The sequence below is a fragment of the Hyaena hyaena genome, unplaced genomic scaffold, assembly GCF_003009895.1.
Source record: "Hyaena hyaena isolate Hyena2069 unplaced genomic scaffold, ASM300989v1 scaffold_390, whole genome shotgun sequence".
NCBI lineage: Eukaryota > Metazoa > Chordata > Mammalia > Carnivora > Hyaenidae > Hyaena > Hyaena hyaena.
The window spans coordinates 674,432-691,670 of record NW_024081018.1 but is presented as its reverse complement, the minus strand read 5'-3'; the positions used below and the strand labels follow the sequence as shown (position 1 = coordinate 691,670).

The 17,239-nt window shown below is 59.3% G+C and overlaps 1 protein-coding gene across 1 annotated transcript; it reads right to left on the bottom strand.

Annotated features, from left to right (window-relative positions):
• Positions 1–4,117: 4,117 nt before the first annotated feature.
• On the bottom strand, positions 4,118–13,531 carry ALX3 (ALX homeobox 3). The gene is made up of 4 exons (XM_039251067.1): positions 13,196–13,531; positions 7,706–8,022; positions 4,850–4,978; positions 4,118–4,457 (listed from the first exon to the last, which is right to left on the bottom strand). Exons 1-4 carry the CDS (start codon positions 13,470–13,472, stop codon positions 4,149–4,151), a joined length of 1,032 nt encoding a protein of 343 aa, XP_039106998.1. The 5' UTR covers positions 13,473–13,531; the 3' UTR covers positions 4,118–4,148.
• Between the last annotated feature and the right edge of the window lie 3,708 nt (positions 13,532–17,239).

The window sequence follows — 17,239 nt, the reverse complement described above, 5'->3', positions numbered from 1 at the left end:
GGATAATGAGAGCCAGAGTCTGAATGTCAACCCAGGTCTCTGTTGGCCGAGTGGATCCGTCCCATTCCCCACCCCCCACCGTGCCTTTTCTCTAATGAATCCTTTTTATTCCCCAGCACTTACCACCAGTGCATTCATTTGCTCTTTTACTCACTTTAGGTCAGTACTTAGTATTTGCTCAGGCACAGTCCTTGGCAAGAAGATTCTTGGCAAACGTCAGCTAGGCCTTGGACTGGCCTCTGGTATGCCCCAAATGTGCCCCCATCAAGTGATTGGGGAGCTGTTGCTGCTATTTCCTTCTCAGCCTGAGCTTCGATGTCTTTCTGTCCCGTCCACAGAGGACTCGTGTGTGGCTGCCCCACCAGACCTGCTAGGCTTCTCTCCCAGGAGGCTGGCTTCCCGTCTGTCTTCTTCTGAACCGTCTGCTCGGAGAGGCAGTAGCTGAGCCATTCATTTGACCCTGGTCATGGTTAGCTTCAGGCTGCAGTCTCTCCTGTTTACTCACTTAAGGGCCTTGAGCTCATCAAGCTCCAAGCCTCCAGTGGCTTATCTGTAAAAGTCCGTGTAATAATAGCACAGTGGTCATGAATGAGACCACGGATAATGGAGACCTAGTACCTGGCTGACAAGGACCAGTATAGCTCTAAGGCTAATAAACGACATCTCTATTTAGTGTTGCTAATGGCCCTTCCCACCCTAGCCCGCTGTGAGACTGCATCCGGTTACTGAGTCCCCTGGAAAAGAGACCCCCCCACACCCCCCTTCAAGGACCAGAATAATGTCTTAGGTCTCCTTGTATCCCTCATCCTGAGCTCACTGCTCTAAATAGAGAAGGCTTTCAAAAGTCAGCCACTCACCGAGCAACTCTGCCGTCGTACTTTGAAAGCCTCTTCTGGACCAGGCCCTGTTGTGGTTGCCCTGGGCGTGCAGCTAAACAGAGTACCACACTCCCACTTTCCTCAACAAGCTCTCAGTAGATGGACAGATGGCTACAGCAGCAAGTGAGAGCAGTAATGTGGTCGGCACTGAGACGGACGTCTGCAGGGCCACGTGGGTCCCGCTGGTCCCGGCCAGTGCTTTCCTGGAGAAGAGCCTGGGTACCTTTTGCTCATTGCCCCTGCTGAAAATGGCTGGGATGACCAAGGGGGGGTGGGGGGAGTGGGGAGAGGTGTGCGCCCTCTGCCTGATACAGGACTTGCCCGCTTCCTGGCAATGCTCAGCTCTGCTCCAGTCTGGGGCTGCGGAAGGTCTGCACTCGGGGGTTGTAATTCAGGCTGATGCGTAAATGCTTTGGGGCAGGCGGAGAAGGAAGATTGAGCGCCTCTAATGAGAAGCATTTCCCCCATGCCGGCCTGAGGCCAGAAGTGGGGACTGAAAGGCCTGCTAGCAGCTAGGGCTCTCTGGGGCCTGAGGTCTGTGCCCCGGGCCAGGGTGATTTAGGGCTTCTCTGGGTGGGCCTCACTGGGGCAGAGGAGCCTTAGCAAAGGGACACAGCCTAGCAACTCTTAAATTTGGGATTGCAGGTGGGGCTGCTAACCATTTCCTTTTCCAGAAGGGGTGAACATCACCCCAACCTGGTGTTGGGGAAGCCTGGGACCTAGGCTGAGGGCTAAGGTCACCTTCGGAGTGAGGCTGAGGGCAGGGGCGCCTGAGGACCTGGGCACTGCGTCTTAGGGGTGAGACGTCTAAGGTGTGGAGGAGGAGGGGAGGACAGGAGGATGGCTAATGGGAAGCAGGTGGAAGGGCTGCCTGTGTCCCAGCCAGAGGACAGGGCTACTGGGATGGCCCAGTCAGTGGGAGAAACCATCAGCTCACAGATAATCCCGGGGAACAGGCTCCGGGATGCCCATTCATATTCATTATGTGTGAAGTGGGCGGTTGTAAAGTTAGCTTTCTCTTCATTTAGCTGTCACTGAACAGAAAAATATGAGCTGCGTGCAGATGCCCCTGGATGAGAGCCAGTAGCTGGTCTCTGGCCTCCCCGTGCCCTCCCCCCGCCCTCCAGGGCCTCCCTCCCAGTTTGCTCCCAGCCTCTGCCTGCCTCTCCCACTCTTGCTGCTCGGCTCTCTGGCTTGGCTTTACTGTCTTCTCTAGTCTGTCTCTTTCCCACTCGTGCTTCCTTTGCTTTCATAGCTCCTTCCCCCGCCGCCCCAGCCCCCAAGCTGTGTGAGAGTGGGAATCGTGTTTTCCTTGACCACTGGTCTGTCTCTGACACCCAGCGCAATGCCTGGCACAGACTGGGCCTTCAGTAAATATCTGTAGGACAAACAAGTCTTTCTGCTTCTCTCTGACTTTGTGATGTGGAAGTCCAAAGTCTTGCTGGTCACTCCTTGGGTAAAGAAACTTATAGAGCAGTGGTCTTAGCCCTGAGTTAGAAGTTTGGGTTTGAGCCTCGGCTCATTGTTGGCCAGCTGTGTGAAGGGCGTTGTGTTCATCGGAGGTGCCAGGGCTGCCTCTTCCTACGGGGCTGCCTCGGACTCTAAGAGCCTCCCACCCGAACCAGAAGCCAGGGCCTCATATAAAGGGAGGGGAAGAAAGAACGGTTTCTTCTGAGGGACGCTTGAGCCCAGCCACGGTGACGGTCTTGGCGGGAAAACCTGACCTGCTCGGGGACGTGCTCCCTCTCTGGGAAGGAGCACAGCACTGGTGTCTGTGTGCTGGGGCTTCTCTGGGCCTGGAAGAGGAGGCACGGGGCGGGTGCCCGGGCTGCTAGCTGAGGCTGAGCTCCTCTGAGCAATGTGGTTGTGTTTACCGGGAGGGTGGGAGGCCAGGCCTGCTTTTTTCCTGCTTTCCCGGCCGCGGAGATAAGGCAGAAAGTGGGGATGAAGGATAGAATGGCTAATACTCTGAAACCACAAGAAAGAGTTCTGGCTTTTGTCTCTGCCCCGCAGCTCAGACTCGCTCCTGGGGCGTCTGGGAGAAAGAGGCTGTCCCACCCCCACTGCTCCAGGGGAGCTCGGAGCTCTCAGTGGGCTCCCCCATCTTTCATTCCACCTCCCTTCTGCCGCTAGTTCAGCCACAAGCTTATCTCCACTTTCCCACTGCCCTTCCTACCCTCCCCCCCCAACACATCATCCCTTTCCCTTTGACTCTAGAGTGGGGCTCTTCCTGCCACCCGCACACACCAGCTGAAGCCACAGAGCTCCTGGACAGGTGACAAGGCCAGGCATGGCATGTATCAGCCCTGGGGCCCTGTTGCAGCCTACCTTCCCCTAGCCCCCAGGATCCCTGCTGGCCCCTCAGGGGGGCCCGGCTGAGCCTGAGCCCTGGGCACAGACAGCTGTAGCGTAAATAACCAAGTGCCAAACCCTGAGGATGCACAGTTGCCTAGTGTAAAAAACACTGCCATCTTTATTATGCTGGGCAGCACACTTTTTTTTTTTTTTTTTTACAAAAATCAGGGTTGAGATCTCAGGGCCTTTGAATCTGTGGAAATCTGTTTTATTCTCACCAACATCCGATGAGTAAATCAAGGAAACCTGCTCTGGCCTGATCCCCTAGAAGAGAATCCAAATCTTTGGTGGAATTTCTGCCCCTTTGGCGGGGGAAGAGGACTCCATGGCATGGGGCACAGGGCAGGAGTAAGGGACAGCCAGCGCCCAGGCTGCGGGCACCTTTGACATCGGCTGGACTGCGGGCTTCCAGGCCCTCGTGAGCTCCAGACGCTGAGCGCTCACCCCCTGGTGGTGGGAGGGGGGATAAGGCTGGCCTTAGCCGTCATGCAAGGCTGGTTTCCCCTAAGTCACAAAGAGCTGCTCCTGGTTCAACCCGCGTCCTCCTTTTATTTTATGGGGTTCCCTGAATAAGAAGCCAATTCAGTCATTTCAGCTGGAGGGATGACCATTAAACTTGGACGAAATGTGAAGGAAGCAGGGCAGTGTCTTCCTCCCTCCAGCCCAGAGTTGGATGAAGGCGCTCAATGTGTCATAGGAAGAATCCTACCTGCCTTGAAGGCCCCTTTCTCCTGGGCAGCCCCGTCTTATTCTAAGAGAAAAAACTTTAGCTTATTCCCTGCGGGAGGCTGAGGATCCCAGCTGCTCTGCCTGGGCCTCCGAGAACCATCTGGGGTTTGGAGGCAGAGGTGTGTCCTCTCTGGCTTCCAGGCTGGGGTGGGATGGGCAGCTTAGTCTGTGTGTCCGTGCAGCCAATCACGTGGTCCAGTTCAGTAGGCTGGGTGGCTCCTTGGATTTCACCCTGAGCGAGATGAGACTCGGAGACTTATAGTCGCCATCTGGGGAAGACTCAAAGCTGTGGGCCCCCAGGGGAGGGGAAAAGCCATGGATGGAGTAGATGCCAGGGTGGGCTCCGGGGGAGGCCGGCACCCCCATGAAGCCAGCTACGTTCCCATGAGAGTGGGAGTATGGAGACATGCACGGGGAGGGCATGCCCTCTGGAGACACGAGGCAGGGTCCCGCGGGGCTCCCTGACCCTGGACTGGGCCACAGGGAGTTCTGCAGCTGGAAAGAGAAGGGGGCCCATGAATTAGTAGCCCAGGGGCTGCCTCCCTCACCTGAGGGTTCTGTCTTTGCTCCTAGGGCTCCAGAAACCTACCAGGAAAGCTCCACATGGCCCAGGTCTAGAATCTGCTCCCTCCACTCCCCCCCCAACACTGGAAATGACATACTCAAGAGGCCCCTGCCACTGCTCCTCCAAATGAGGTGCCTTCGGTGATTCCTTTGTGCCAACTGTCTGTGTGCCCCGTTTGTGAGACAGAAGAGCCCCACTTTGCAGAGGAGAAGTGATTTGCCCACGGCCACACAAAGCCCTAACGCTGCTTCTGGTCTTCCTGGGGCCAGAGCCAGCCCACGGGACTTGGCCAGGCCCTGGGTCAGGAGAAGAGGGGTCTCACCTGGGGGTGGCTGTCTGTTCGGGGCAACACAGAGATGTCATAGGGAGATGGGAAGGGGTTCCGCCCCTCCTGGATCTTCCCATAGCGCTCGCGCTTCCGCCACTTCGCTCTGCGGTTCTGGAACCAGACCTGGGGGCCAGAGGGGAGAGGCCGAGGGAGTGACAAAGCAGCCCTGAGGAACAGAGCCTGCCGGGAGAGAGCTGATGGCACGTCCTCCTGCCGGGTGGGGGGCCAGCTTCCTGGAATGGAGCCGGGGAAAGGCCCAAGCTCAGACGGGACCTACTGGTCCCTTGGGCCATCCCCCATCCCCAGCCACCAGGCTGAGTCACTCTTGGTTCTCCAGCCTGGTGGTGTCACTAAGGGTATGGCGGGATCTGTGGCCTCGGAAGCCTGGGCACATCCTAGGTGTACCAGAGCACAGGTTCTAGCCGCCTGCCTCATCTCCTTTCCCAGCGTGCACAGAGCCTGCCCCTCTCCACAGCCTCATGTCTGGCTAGGCAATAACACTTGGTTCTTCCTCGTTGCCTCCTACCCCAGCTCGCCTTTGAGACGATCTGCTACCTTGCTACTCCCCGCCTTCACTCTGGCTTCCCCTGTCTGGGCTGCTCTGCCCCTCCTTCCCCACCCCCACCCCCACCCCCGACTCTTCTGCCACAAACACACACGTACATCTCCACTGGCCCCGTGTGATGCCTGGCCTCTCTCTCGTACTTACCACACCCCATTATCATTATCCATTTTGTAATCTGTGTCTCCCAGTCATTTGTGAGCTCTTGGCAGGTGAGGGTGGCCTGGGTGCTGTGCACATGTGTGTACATATCTGTGATGAATTTGCCGTTTGGCATGTGCCCTTTGACTGTTACATTTATGTGTACCAGTGCGTGCCTTTTGTACTTCTATCATTTACCAAACGTTTGCATGTCAGGCTCTGGGCTAGATGTTGGCAATGTCGAAACGAAACGAAACCAAACCATCCTCTTGCTTTTCAGGACTCTATCTGAAAAAGATAGAGTGTGTGTGTGTGTGTGTGTGTGTGTGTGTGTGTACGCGCGCGTGCATGCGTGAATGTAACCCCGCCCCAGCCCCTCACACTCCCCCACGATCCCCTCACACTCCTACTCATGAAAGCAGGTGAAGCCATGACAGTGAAGAAGCTCGGCATACCCCAGCCCCCTAACCCCCAGATACAGAGGTCCCGCAGCAGACCTGGGGCAAGGTCAGGGATGGACCATCCCACCTGCCCAGCTGCCTGGCCTCGCTTTCTCCACTCTCCCTCCCCTGCGGGCAAATGAAGGAGTTGAGCTGGTGAAGCTGATTGCTCTCCTGGGAATTCTTCCCCATCATCCCCTGTTATTTCCAGAAGCCCCACTCCGGCCAAGCCCTCTGCATTGTCCTTATGGTTGTTGCTGTCCATGGGGCAGGGCCTACGGGGAGGTGTCACATTCCTATCAGAGAAAAGAGCCCTACTCTCAGGCCTCAACCCTTCGGGAAGCTTTGGGACTGGGAGCCTTGCAGCCACCACGCTCACGACCCCGTCAGGGTAGAAAAGGCCTGGCAGAGGAGCAAGAGGGTGAGCTCGCCTTCGAGGCAGTTCCACAGTGACAGCGATTCAGACCCCACCCGAGAGGCTCACTGCGGGCCTGGAGACTCAATGTTCCGGACGTCCCTGGCTCATGGACTCTTATGGGCTCTTGTAAATGTTTGGTCTCTCACCCTGATGGCCTCAGGCCCTGGGGAACCCTGGGAGGACAGTCCTAAGAGTCTGTTTTGGGGGAGGATCCAGCCGAGAAGGGGAAACAACTCAAGCCCCTCGGGTCCGGCTCTGCATCCAGCTGTAGGGCCTTCTTGGCCAGAGGGTGGCTGGCCTGTTGGTGGACTGGCCTGCGGGTCCCCACATTCCACCAGAGCAGGGCCCTACCCTGGGACCCTCAGGCAGAGTACCTTGAGAGGCTCCATACAGGGTGTGCTAGGTGTGAGCTTTGTCCCTATTGAGTCTCCTCCGTGTGGGGAGAGAGAATGCCCTCTGCCTAGAGGGGACGCCCTCACCTCTCCCGAAAAGCCCACATCCCACTCCTCTCCCAGCGCCTCCTGCTTGGCTTCGGGGAGCCTGGCGTGTGTCACGCAAGTTCAAAACAAGGCAGTGACTGTCTTCCTCTTGGGCCCGGCTTTTACTGAAGCCTCCTTTCCACCCCCACCCCCTGCGTCCCCCCTTCATGTTCTTTCTCGCTCCCAACATGTCTTGGACACAGACTTCCCTTCTCCCTTTCCCCTGTTCCCAGCATCTGTCCCTCCCCTCGCACCCCTGCTACTTGCAGCTGGCCACAGCCCCATCCAGGAAGCCATGGGGCCTGATCTCTGCTGCGGAGTTTTGTCGGGTGGGGAAGGGTCCCCGGCCAGGCTCTCCTGGCTAGGGCCTGGGAGCTGGCAGGACTAACGGTTGCTGGCTCAAGATGGCTTTGAGCCTGAGACCCCCCTCCCACCCCAGCGGGGACCCTCCAACCTCAGGAGCAGCCCTGATGGGTGTTAGCATTTCATGGCTTCCAAAATGCTGTCACATCTGCAGTCCTCAAAGACTCCCTAAGGAGGGAAAGTGAGACTGTGCCATCCCATGGCATGCCCCAGTCACCTAGAAAATGCCAGAGCTGGACTCCCACACAGGTCTCGACTCCAAGAGGCTACCACCCCCATGAGGCATAGGCTTGAACTTGGACTGCAAGCCTGTGGCTGCAGCAGAGCTGGGCATGGAGGGGGAGCCCAGGCCGGGCAGGGGGGGCAGGCACCTGGGAAAGGGCCCATGGTCGGGGGTGGGGGGGATGTAGAGGCAGCCAGAGAGGCTCATGTCCGGAGTGCCCTCACCTGTACCCGGGCCTCAGTGAGGTCCGTGCGCAGAGCCAGCTGCTCCCGGGCATACACATCAGGGTAGTGGGTTTTCTGGAAGACTTTCTCCAGCTCCTCCAGCTGGAATGTGCTGAAGGTCGTGCGGTTACGGCGTTTCTTGCTCTTGTTCTTGGCCAACTCCATGGAGTCAGGGAGTCCCGGGGACAGAGGGACACGCAGGCTGGCCAGACAAGGGCCTGGGGAGCCTTGCAGGTTAGAGGGCCCGTCCCTGGGGCCCCCTCGGCAGTCCAAGGGCAGCTGGGGAAAGCTGGCAGCTTTGGAGGCCTTCTCCTCAGCTGCAATGGAAAACACAAAAAGGAGGATGGAAACCGAACCAGGGGGTTTTGTGGGTGGATTGGGGGAGGGGGAAGAACATTGAGCTTCAGTCCCCGCCTTTCTCTTCCCTGTCCCAGCAGCCACCCTCCATGGGAGCCTGGCATTCGGAGGCCTGTTTGCGGAGCCTCCAGCTGGGGAGGGGGCCCTAGGGGACCATGTGCTCTGTGGTCTGGGCAGATCTGCTGGGGCTGGAGGAGGGTTCATTTCAGGGAAGTGCTTTGTGCTGTGTCCCACAGGGTGTGGAGGTGCCAGGATTGGCTCCGTGGCAGGGCCCAGGGCAGAGGCGGGGGGGGGGGGGGTTGACATCTCCCGCCCCTGCCAGGAAGTGCCTCCTTGTCCCTGACTGTGGGCCTCAGTTCCCAGGTCCTCATGGCCATGCATCAGGACCCAGGTCCAGGCAGGCAACGGACAGGGATACTCAGGTCACCCACTGTTGGCTGGTCTGGCTGTGCCTCATTCTCTGGACCTCAGGTCTCAGGGCAATGTCAAATCCTCCAGCCCTGGAGTATGAAGGGCAAGATGGGATGAAGAAGCTTCCAGAAGGATAGTCTCATGCCTCTGAAAACTGTGATGTTTGGGCAAGGACTTGAGCTGCAGCATCAGAGGGGCAAGAGATAGGCTATGCTCAGAGAAGGAGAGATGGGACCAGGGTCAAAACAGGATTCAGCCCCCAACCCCATCTTTCTGGTTACTGTCTGTCCCCTCCCTTCTCAGCAGTTTCTATTGCCACCCCCCCTCATTGCCCTTGCTTAGCAAGGGGGTGGGGGGGTTAGGTCCTTGACTGCAGCTGGGCCCAGCTTCCAGCCGTCCCACTCTGACACGCTGGCCCTCGCTCAGGAAGCTCGGTGGGGCCCTGTCACAACCCAGGCCTGGTGAAAAATAGGTCACTTCTGACGGCCCGCCCTCTCCTCTGGCGAGGCCCCCGGCAGTGCCGCCATGAAGCCTCTCCCGGCCAGTCCTCCCGTCAGGACTCCAGGGGCGCCGCCACAGAGACGCCCCACTGACTCACACAGCCCTGCCCTGGCCCTGGCCCATCCCCAACAGGGGCCTGGGCCCTAGCAGGCCAGCGAGCTGGCACCCAAGACAGTTTCTTCCTTGGGACTTGGTGTCAGGATCACAGCTGTCATCGGGAAGGAGGGGACCAGGGAGAAGGGCTTCTCGGGTTCTGGCTCCCTGGCTGCCTTATGGAGGACAAGTGGGGCAAGGTCCCCCTCAGCTGGAAGGCGTTGGGTGACCCCCCAGGACCAGGCAGGCTGGGCAGTAAGCTCCATGTCATGAGGGCTGCCCTCGGGGCTGTGCACGGCAACAGCCCAGGCACCAGGTTCGCAACTCAAGTGCAGCTGAGGGGAGAAGGCGCTCCTGCCACTGACTTCCATTCTTAGGCAACACGTTTTGGTTCTAGAGGGAGCTGCACGCCCGCTGAGGACTCATGGAAGCTGAACCAAATAACTGAAAATGGTCAGGGAGACGGGGGAACTAACAGTTTAGGGGGCGCCCCACATATAACAGCTTTGAGAGGCTTGGACTCCTGGGTTCAGAGAGAGGTCCTGCTGGACTCCAGGGGAAAAAGGATGACAGTGGCTAAGGGATGGGGGCCAAGGGAGCACTGACATCACTGCAGAGCGCTCCCCAAAGCTCTGGAGCCTGCTGATCTGGTTCTTGAGCCCACATCTGTCCTAACAGGATCTGCCCAGAGGAAGTGACGAGCTCTGGGCTCTGAGCTACCTGAGTAAGAGGCACAGAGTGCAGCAGGACTTTCCAGAATAGCCACCAAAAAGGGGGGCCAACAAGCCTGCTGGCCTCTGCCGCCCTCCCATGCCTGCCCATTCTATGCCCTCCCAAGGGACGAGAGCACTTCTCCCCTCCTCATTGCCATTGCCCTGAAACCTCCATCTGCCTGGAGGGCTCCAGGGAGAAGCAGGCATCCCCCTCCTGGGAGGAGCAGAGGCACACCTCACAGAATACGTCCTGAAGGGCAAAGCCCAGTGCTTTGGTGGAGGTGGCCGCCGTCGTGGAGAAGTGGAGGTGCGATCAATGAAAGGCAGAAGTGGAGGAAAGGCAGAAGTTTGGGAAGCCAGCAGTTTGAATCTGAGCTTGTAAAGAGGGTGCATGCACCCACAGCGCCCTGCACTTTCAAGGTGTGTGCGCTGTGTATAGGGTTCGCGTGCACCTGGTGGGGACACCATGCGTTTAAAGAGGGCCTGTTCATGGTGGAGACTGGTGTCCCTCCTGGGGCTCAGCACCAGGTGCCCACAGCCTGCACGACCACAGCACCGCAGCAGAAGTCTGTCGCGCCTGAAAGACAGGAGCCCGGACAAAACTTTTCTCTGAGGCAGCGACGGTGCTCGGTCCCTGACTCCGCTCTCACGCCCGCGGCTCGCCCCCACCCTGAGGGCCGCCAGAGGCCCTGCTAGCAGCTGTCTCAAAGCCAGGGCAGCAGCTCGGGAGCAGGACCCTTTGGGACGCCAATCGGGAGCCCCAGTGCCCCCCCCCCCCCCCCAGAGAGCGTCCTCGGAGGCCGCAGGGCCAACTATCCGGCTTGCAGCTTCCGTGGGAGCCTTCGTCTGAGCTGCCGTTTCCCACGCGATCCGCAGAGCTCGCCAAGGCCTGGGCTCTCGAAGCGCCGGCCGATAACCTGAAGCCACGATGGACAAGAACGCCGTGCGCGGGACCCCAGCGGGGCCTTGGCGCTCTCGAGAGTTTCCAGCTTTGGCGTAGGGGCCTCGACCGGTGACCAATAATTTGGAATCCTCGAGGTCTGCAGTGGGTCTGATGAGCAAGGGCCTCCGAGGCGGTGGGCGCAATCCCAGGTCAGGTCAGAGAGCCGAGCCAGGGGCGGCCTGGGCGCAGCAGGAAGGGACGGCCGGGCACTGCTCCGGCCCCCTGAGCAGCCGCGCGCGCCGCGCTCCGAGGGTGGCTGGCACCGCCAGTACGCGGCCCGGCCGGGGTTCAGGGCAGGGCCGGGCGCTCTCCGTCAAGGGTGCCGCGAAGACAGGAGAGAAGCGCCAGCCTCTGGAGCGCGCGACTGCCCCGCCTCGGCAAAGATCGCGCCGCAGATGGGGCGCAGCTGCGCGCTCACTGGACTGAACTGGAAACGCCCGCAGCCCGTCACTTTAGACGCCGAGAGGTAAGGTGGGTTCCCGCATTACCACCACTTCCCACCTCGTAGACTGTGCGGCCCTAGTCCCCCGGGACCGTCCCTCCCCACCGGCCCGGCTCCCCCGCGGGGACGCAAGCCGCCCGCGCCCGCCGAGTTCCGGCCCGAACACCCGGGAGGCGCGCGGCGGCCGAGGTCCCAGGCTCAGCTCGCACGCGCTGCGCCTGTTTTTCGTTTGGCCTGTCGTCCGCTCAACCCGGATCGTCAATTTTCTTCTCCCACTCGATCTCGTTTTGCCGTTTTCTGCTCTTTGAGGCCGTCCTTTTTTCTCCCCTTTCATTTTTTCCCTCCTACTACTCTGTTCGTCCTTTCCCTCCTTCTCCATGTACCCGCTTCGTTCGACCGTTCGATCCTCCGCTTGCTTTTTCTTCCCTTTCCGTTCGCTCTCCGTGTGTTTCTTAACGTCCTGCCTCGCTTGCCGACCGTCGTTGACCTCTCCTTCTCGCCTCTCTGCTCCATGGGCGTGTTCAGTTTTCCCTCTTTTTGGTCGTTGTTAACACTCTTCGGTGTTACTTCCGCGCATTTCGTTGATGACGCCCCCGCCGTCGCTGGGCCGGTCCCTCCGCGCCCCGCCGCTCGTCCAGCTCCAGCGCTCTGCGCAGCTCGCCAGTCTTGGCGTCCCCGCGGTGCGTGCGGGAGGCGCCGCGGGGACGCGGGCCCGCGTGGTGGGTCTTGCCGGACGCGCGCGCGCGCCCAGCCAGGCCGGGTACCTGTCCCCCGCGGGGCTCACGACGCTGCGCGGCCGCCGCCGTCTGGCTGGGATCAGAGGAGCCAGGCCAACTGCTTCTCATTAAGTCCCAACTGTGGTTTTTATCAGGAGAGACTCTTTCAAAGGGCACAGACACGGAGCTCCGCGGACTCGCTCATTTCCTCCGCTGACCCCCACGCACCTCCCCGCCCTCCCCTACACATTCCCGTTGCCCCGGCTGAGCGAAGGCCTGAGCTGCCTGGCCACTCCGCGGAGACGCGCGAGGCGCCAGCCGGGTGGAGGTGGGTTGGGGCCGATGTCAGAGGCTCCAACCCTGGGTCTTCGGTGCGGGCTGCGGCAGCGCAGATGGGCGAACGCCCAGACTCCTGCAGGTCAGTCGGTGCAGCGGGTGGCGGCGGGGCTGCGGGCCCGCGTTGCAGGCCCCGGAGTTCAGGCGCGTACTCGGTGCGTCTGGCCTGGCGCGTGGGGCACCGGCCCCGGAGCCCGAGGAGCCCAGGGGAGAGGCCCGCCGGGCTACTGTCGACGGCCCCGGCGGCGACGATCCAGTGCGAGGAAGCCAAGGCTGCGAGAAGGGCGGCCGTCCCCGTGCATAACGACGGGGAGGCCAGGTTGGTCTGAGAAATAAGAACACGGTTGTTCCGTACTGAGAACGGCCCCGGCACTGCGGGAACAGCCGCGGCCGCGCCGCCACCAGCCTCCCGCGCAGGCAGCGCCTTCCCTTCGGAGGCTGGGCCTGGGAGGAGAAGCCGGCGGAGGCAAGGCCGCAGCCCCCGGGAGCCCTGTTTGGCCACTCTAGGTCGGGGCCCGAGCTCAGGGCCCTGAACGGACCCCAGACACAAAAGCCGAGCTTCTCTCCCCGCTTCGGGACCCAGGGTTCAGTGTGCGGCCCAGGCCCCGCGCCCGGTCCCGGCTTCTGGGTCAGTGGCAGTTCCGGGCCAACTCCGGCCAAGCGGGGTTTCTCCTTCCCGCCTCGGGTCGCCTTCGGGCCCGACTGGGCCGGGGTGGGGTGGGGGGGACCGTCGCAGCTCCACCCTGGAGCGCCCTCCCCCTCCCCTTCCCGCCACCGGAGGCTTGAGTGGCCGCGCTGCCTTTGCCCGGCCTGGACCAGCGCCGGCGGGGCTTCTGAGGCACCCGCGGCGACGACGGGCTAGAGGGTCAAAAAAGTTGAGAGCGGGGCGAGCAGGCGAGGGACAGAGAGGCCCTGGCGGGCCCGGGAAGGGTAGGAGAGCGGGTCGGGGCTGAGCGCTACGCCCGCGCCGCGCGTTACCTTCCGCGGGGCCCTCGTAGAAGTGGCTGCCGTTGAGCGCCGGGCCGGGCCCGAGGTCCTGCAGGTACTTCGCGGGCGGCTTGGCGGGCTCTGGGAGGTAGGGCTCCAGGGGCCCGCAGGCCGGAAAACGGGTCGGGCGCGGGCCGCGGGGCGGCGCGGGGTGCAGGTGGGGCGCGCCGGCAGGGGTCCCGTGGGGGCCCGGTGGCTCGTCCCCCGCGGCCGCGTAAGGGCCGGGCCCGGGCCCCACGCCGAAAGGCGCGCAGCGCTCGGGGTCCATACCGGCTCCCGGCGCACAGGCCGCGGGGGCTCCGGGGCTCGCGCTGCCCGTGCGGCCTGTGAGCGCCCGCCAAGGGGGAGGGACCTGGGCGCGGGGGCGCGGAGCCCCCGGGAGCGGCGCGCGCCGCGGGGGGGCGGGGGACAGGGGAGGGGGCCGCGCCTCTGACTTAATGCTGGAACCATCCACGTCACGTGCAGCCCCGCGCGGGTTAACCCCTCGGAGCCCGGGAGCCCCCTGCTGCACCCCAGCCCCCGTATCGGAGGCAGTTAGAGCACAGGGAGGAAGCCACCTTCTCGCGACTGCAGGGTCCCTTTTGACTGCACATCTTGGTGAGTCCCTTGCTCCGGAGCAGCACCCTTGGTCCAGATACCCAGCCTGGAGGCTCTTGCCCCTTAGGGCGCGAGGCAGCTGGGGGCAGAGCCGCCGCGCCCAGGGAACACTTTTAGGCCTGGGCTCCTGACCGAAGCCTGGCATAAGGGCGGGGTGGGGGAGGGGCTGAGCTGGGCCTTTAACCCAAGTCTTTGCTAGGAGCTGGACAAACGTTGCCTCCAGCAAAAACACCTCCCTGGAGATTCCTGGTACCTCACAGGGGCGGGAGCCCTTGAGAGAGATGTGTGTGTGGAAACAGCACTAATCCGGGAAAGGGGGCTGGGAAGCTTGGGCCCGGGCACTATCTTTCCATTAGCTGCAGGGTCTTGAACTGTCACTAGTATCCTCATCTGACTCGAGGCTGGAGCGAGTCAATCCTTAGAGCTTTTCTATGTATTTCTGGTGGGTCTGAGAGGCAGAAGCAGGGCCAGAATGGACAGGGACGACTTGCAGGGGCGGACTGAGCAGGGTTCAGCAGAAGTTGCATTCGGAGCAGGTGGAGGAGCACCTGGAAGGCTTGGGGTTTGAACACGCGGCATGGAGTGAATGCCTTTCAAATGATCTGGAAGTGCCTTGGGGAACCACTGGGGAAAGGCTGGCCGTTGCCCAGACCTCAGGGCCCTGCTGCCCCAGGCCTGCCATTTTGCAGGGAGGTGAGGGTAGGGTGGCGTGTTCTAGAAAGTTGAGACTCCCAGCCAAAAGGAAGCACAGGACTAGCAAAGTAGCTTGGAATTTCTGAGACGAGAAACAACCCCCACCCTAAGATCTGGGAAGAAATTCCTGAGGACCCTGGAACCCTGCTCGCTTGTGTGGATTGAGTCCCCAAGTCTGGGTTACACTTCCTTTTATTTTCAGTACCTCCAGAGACTAGTGAGAGGGGTGGGGAGTCAAACATCATTTGTATTTCATTTGAATTCTCAATTTTTAAAGGAATCCAAGAGGCCTGGTGTGAACACCTCCCTCTTCCGCTGGGGGCTTAGAGGGGGTTTCTTGGCTGTCCTCAGCCTGAGTTGGGCTGTAAATCAAGGCCAAACAGGAACCAGAAGCCTTGCATCTCACAAGTAGTCATTAAGCCATTATTAAACATACCGTAACTTCTCTGAAGCCTTATTGGTTTAAACACCACATTGGAGGCATTATGGCCATTAGGGCCCCTAATCACAGACTGCAGGCTGGGGCAGTAAGATGGGAGCACCTGGGGCTGGTATTTCCAGCCAAGCTGAGGGCGGCTCAGCTCAGAATTAAGCTTCCTCTCTGGCCTCGCCAGGGGGATCCATTCTCTAGGACCCAGTGGATCCCAGCTCTGGGCAGTCAGTTTGCATGGATCACTTTTGCTCATAAATGAGGACTTTCGATAGTTATTGGGCTAGGGCTGTGGATACTGTCAACTTTTTGGGAGGATGTAAGTGTCAACTCAGGACACCGCTTCTGTTCAACAAAGTCATCAAGCAGCTTATTGTTTGAGATGCGAGTAGGAAATGTAGGACACAGGAAAAATATCACCAACAGTTTAAACAAGGCCACTTGGCTCAAATGCCAGTGTTTTGCCGCAGGTGATAACCTTTCTCAGCCTCAGGTTTCTTGTCACAAAAATGAGCCATGCCCTCAGACAATGAAGGGTCTCTGAGAAGCACTATGTTTTGATTAATTAATGATCGGGGCGCCTGGGTGGCTCAGTCTGTTAAGCGTCCAACTTCGCTCAGGTCATGATCTCATGGTTTGTGGGTTCGATCCCTGCCTTGGGCTCTGTGCTGACAGCCAGCTCAGAGCCTGGAGCCTGTTTCAGATTCTGTGTCTCCCTCTCTCCCTGACCCTCCCCTGCTCATGCTATCTCTCTCTCTCTCTCTCTCTCTCTCTCTCAGAAATAAATAAAAAACATTTAGAAAATTTTTTAAATAAAAAAATTAATGATCAATTAATGGTTGATTAATTACCATTACAATATGATTACCGTTACAATACCCAGAAACTGCAGCCCAGGTTTCTGAGTTCTATCACTGAATTGGCGAAAGGCTCCTGGCCCCAGGCTGAATGGGCTACAGGCTGGGGCTGATCAGAGACACCTAGGGACTCACAGCCCTGTCCAAGCACAGAAAGCCCTCCTGCCGTTCCCTGCTCTCTGAACAGAACCAATTTCCACACTGCCAGTTGAACTGAGGCAGCAGAGAGCCCCAGCATACATTCAGACTGGACGGGTAGACAGGGGTGCCTCACTGAGAGGCTTTCTCCCAGGATCGTGCAAGACAGGGTACACCTTTCCTGTTCCCCTTTTAAACCACTCGTGCAAACTCTTATCTTTACCTGTATGAGGTCTGGGAAGAGTTTGATGCGGCAGAGGTGCATAGAAAACACAAAACAATGGCACTCTTAGAGACACTTAGTTTTTCTGTCAGGAGGGCTGAGAGGTCCTGGAATCCCACAGGGGCCCTCACTTTACAGATAAAAACAACAGCTAATACATCTTACAGCACGCCAGGCACTATGTGATGTATGCTGTAAACACGGCATTATTCAATCCTCACAACTCCACAAAGCAGGCACAGTTTTTATCCCCATTTTACAGAGAAGAGACTGAGGCCACAGAAGGAGCCATTTGGCCAGAGTGGACACAGCCACCGAGTGGCAGAACCAGAACTTACGCCCAGATCCATCGTCTTCCCCCGTGACTCATCATCCCTCAGTCCTTCTTCAGCTCACGTGACAAATCGACAAATCGGAAATCATTCCGGGCACGCCCTCCTTTTCCCAGAGGAAGGTTGGGACTTTTCCCTGAAAAGGAAGTTGAGGCCAGAGTGGATCGGGGACAGAGTTGGTCCAAGGTGGAGCCACACTACTGCCTTCCTGATGGCCTAGGGGCAGTTTATTGAGCCCTGCTTCACCCAGCTGTGGTGGCTGGGACAGTAGATGGACGGTGCTTTCTGCTAAGCTGATAGCAAATGAAGCAGAGCGGCTAACACCTGAGAGGTTTTACGACCCACTGATGCAGCCAGATGTGGGACAGAGTTTTAAGAGAATTTGTGAGGTCCCCCTTTGTGCCGCTTAACAACCAGTTCCCTTATGATAGTGTTTGTCCCTGCTGCAGTATCTACAGACCTTGTGAGATGATCCGATGGGACAGTCCAGATCATTCTAGGTCCCATCATGAAAAAACCACTACCACCACCACCACCACCACCACCCCAAAACAAAAACTTTCCACCTGCTGAGAAAAAGTGCTTTTGAAATCAAAATGAATCATTTGGGATGCCTGGGTAGCTCAGCCGGCTAAGCGTCCGAGTCTTGATTTTGAGTCAGGTCATGCTCTCACGGTCACATTGGGCACTGGGCTGACAATGTGGAGCCTGCCTGGGATTCTCTCTCTCTCTCTCTCTCTCTCTCTCTCTCTCTCTCTCCCTCCC

Coding starts and splice junctions, on each gene's coding strand:
- ALX3 (XM_039251067.1), bottom strand. CDS start 13,472: ATGGACCCCGAGCGCTGCGCGCCTTTCGGCGTGGGGCCCGGGCCCGGC. Junction 4,979..7,705: donor TCACTGAGGCCCGGGTACAG/GTGAGGGCACTC, acceptor TCTGGCCCCCAG/GTCTGGTTCCAGAACCGCAG. Junction 4,458..4,849: donor GAACAGACAGCCACCCCCAG/GTGAGACCCCTC, acceptor TTCTCTTTCCAG/CTGCAGAACTCCCTGTGGCC.